The sequence below is a fragment of the Musa acuminata genome, chromosome BXJ1-8 (genome assembly GCF_036884655.1).
Source record: "Musa acuminata AAA Group cultivar baxijiao chromosome BXJ1-8, Cavendish_Baxijiao_AAA, whole genome shotgun sequence".
In the NCBI taxonomy this organism is placed as follows: Eukaryota; Viridiplantae; Streptophyta; class Magnoliopsida; order Zingiberales; family Musaceae; genus Musa; species Musa acuminata.
The window spans coordinates 28,279,142-28,281,816 of NC_088334.1; the positions used below are offsets into that span (position 1 = coordinate 28,279,142).

The following is a 2,675-nucleotide window of genomic DNA, read 5'->3' on the forward strand; positions in this document are numbered from 1 at the left end:
TATCATAGTCGGTATTCCTTTTTACGTATCTAAAATTTCTTTTTATAACTTTAAAATGAGACTAATTGGAATTTTATTGGAAGCTAACACAAAGGCCTACATTAAACATAATATTATGTTTGATAGCAGTAAGATTCCTATCATATCTTTATAAATCTTTTGATCCAAAGCGTCATCAACATTATGATTGTTCGATTTTGTGAATATACTAATTAGTATATTGACAGGTTTAGAATTTTGTTTTACGTTAAATCTTTGAAGTAAGACGTGGGTGTACTTAGTTTGATAGGATTATGCTACTGTCAATCGCTGATACTTATTATTGTGAATGATTTATATATGTAACTGTAACTAAAAGAATACATGATTCATTTTAGGAGAGGAGATAATAATTCTATCTCCCATTGCTGGCATTCTCCCGCTTCACATAACATAATTGTCTTAGACCATTTGATATATGATTCTCTTCCACAAGCACACTCTTTTTCCTATCAACAATTTATATATATATATATATATATATATATATATATATATATATATATATATATATATATATATATATATATATATATATATATATATTTGTGTGTGTGTTTAGAAAAAGATTAGCTGGCTCACCATGAAATCTCCAATAAAGTGCAACTATGTCACCATGGGCTCAAATCCAGAAGGTTCGGTTTCTCATCTCGTTACATAAGATATAATATGTTTGTTTTGTTTCGTAAACTTGTGAGGGATCGCAATGATTTAATTAAGTTCCCAGAATTTAAGAAATAATTGCAAAACAAAAAAAGTTCCAAACAATTGAAAACCCACCCTCTGTTGTTTGTTGTTTTCGGGAGTTTCATTTGATATATTTGGGCAGTTATTCCTGGTGAAAGAATCTCATGATATTGTAAACTTTTACAAGCGGAAATGGAAAATTTTGACAAAATTGTAATAAGTAAATACAATGTTTAATATCATCATCATCATCATCATCATCATCATCATCATCAATACAATGTTTAATATCATCACCGTCATCGTCGTCGTCATCGTCATCATCATCATCAATACAATGTTTAATATCATCATCATCATCATCATCAGGCTCATTGTTTGTACCAATTTATTTCTGCCTGCCAATTATAATCCATCACAATTCTTCCATGGAAGATTCTGAAATTTCAATCCGACCATGCTCGATACATTCCAGCTGCTTAGATCATCTCAAGATTCCCTGTCCAGATCATGTCCTGTCACATTGTGTTTGAAACAAGCAAAGCAAACCCCACCCCACCCTTTTGTTGAATGGATAGAGAGCCTGTGTTACTTCCACACCTCTGAGACAAAGCACTTGAGTGTGTGTGTCAGCTTGGGCAGCTGCTCCACAAAAATAAACACATCTCTTTTTTCTTCTTTTTTTAATGTTCATACCAAATTGTCTTGCATATTGTTCGTTACCAAGCCTCTTTCTTTAGCTCAACTTAGTTGATTCACATTGTGTTGCAGCCAAGATTTGTCCTTGGTATTATATCAAGCTACCTTTTTGACTGTGGCTTCTGCTGTCATCGTTCCACTCTTTGCTGCATCTCCATGGAGCTATCTGCGGAGCCACCGAGAGCAAGCAGCAGCTGCACCTCCTCGCCCGAGTTCGAGTTTTGGATGGTCGGCAAGAATCCCTCCACCTGCCAAACAGACTTCCTCACGGCCGACGAGCTCTTCGTCGACGGGGTCGTCCTCCCCCTCGACCTTCTCTCGCTCTCTATTCCCAGCCAAGGCTGCGTTTCCCATTGCCTTTCTGAGCCTGGAACCAACGTGCAGCCGCCATCTGCTCCAAGCTCCTCTTTGGGGAGTGCTCCGCCAGCCTCCCACTCGAACAAGTGGAAAGATCTCATCAAGGCGGGCGAGAAGGCGTTGGAAGAGATCAGGAAGAGGAGGAACCGGATAAGGGGCGGCACGGGTGGCTCCGCTAAGTCCAGGAACGGTATCTGGCCCTTCAACAGCAGCCACTCCTCCGCAAGTACCGGCACTGGCTCATGGGGCAGGGCCAAAGCGGCGGTGACCCGACGCAGGGCCAGTGGGGAACCTTGTTCCCGGAGCAACTCCCGTGGGTTGTCCTCCGAGACGCTGCCGGCCACCACCTCATCTTCCTCGAGGTGGCCACTGAGCTCGGGCAGGATGAGGTTTGCCGGAGGCTTCCATCTCAGCAGGACCAATCCAGTGTGGAAGCTTCGAGGGAAGACTGCTAAAACTCTTCATGAGAAGGAGGCGAATGTGAGCAGTGGCATCAAAGACAGAACAGGAGATGGAGATGCTGGTTTTGGGACACGGAACTCCAGTGTGGATATGGGTTGTGAGGTTGATCATCCAAATACGAGGCCCAGCGGCGGCGACGGCGGCAGCAGCGGTGGTGGAAGCAGTAGCGTTATCTTAACACTTAGAACTATGTTCTCTAAGAAGGTTCAGTAATGTACTATATATATATATATATGCTTTGTGTTATTTGTTGAACCTTGTTGACTTGTATATATATATATATATATGCTTTGTGTTATTTGTTGAACCTTGTTGACTTGTATATAGTATTCTTGAGCCGTAAAACCAAGTGTTTTCTGCAGATATTCCACCCAAAAGTCGCATGTATCGTATCATCTGCAGCAGTAGTTAGTCGGTTGTTGTTCAATCTC

At 41.0% G+C, this 2,675-nt stretch overlaps 1 protein-coding gene across 1 annotated transcript; it reads left to right on the top strand.

The window, feature by feature from the left end:
* Window positions 1–1,581: 1,581 nt before the first annotated feature.
* LOC135680312 (uncharacterized) lies at window positions 1,582–2,457 on the top strand. Its single transcript, XM_065194193.1, has one exon. The coding sequence runs from the start codon at window positions 1,582–1,584 to the stop codon at window positions 2,455–2,457; it is 876 nt and encodes a 291-aa protein (XP_065050265.1).
* Window positions 2,458–2,675: the final 218 nt, after the last annotated feature.

Excerpts from the sequence above, each read along its gene's own strand:
- LOC135680312 (XM_065194193.1), top strand. The coding sequence starts at position 1,582 with ATGGAGCTATCTGCGGAGCCACCGAGAGCAAGCAGCAGCTGCACCTCC.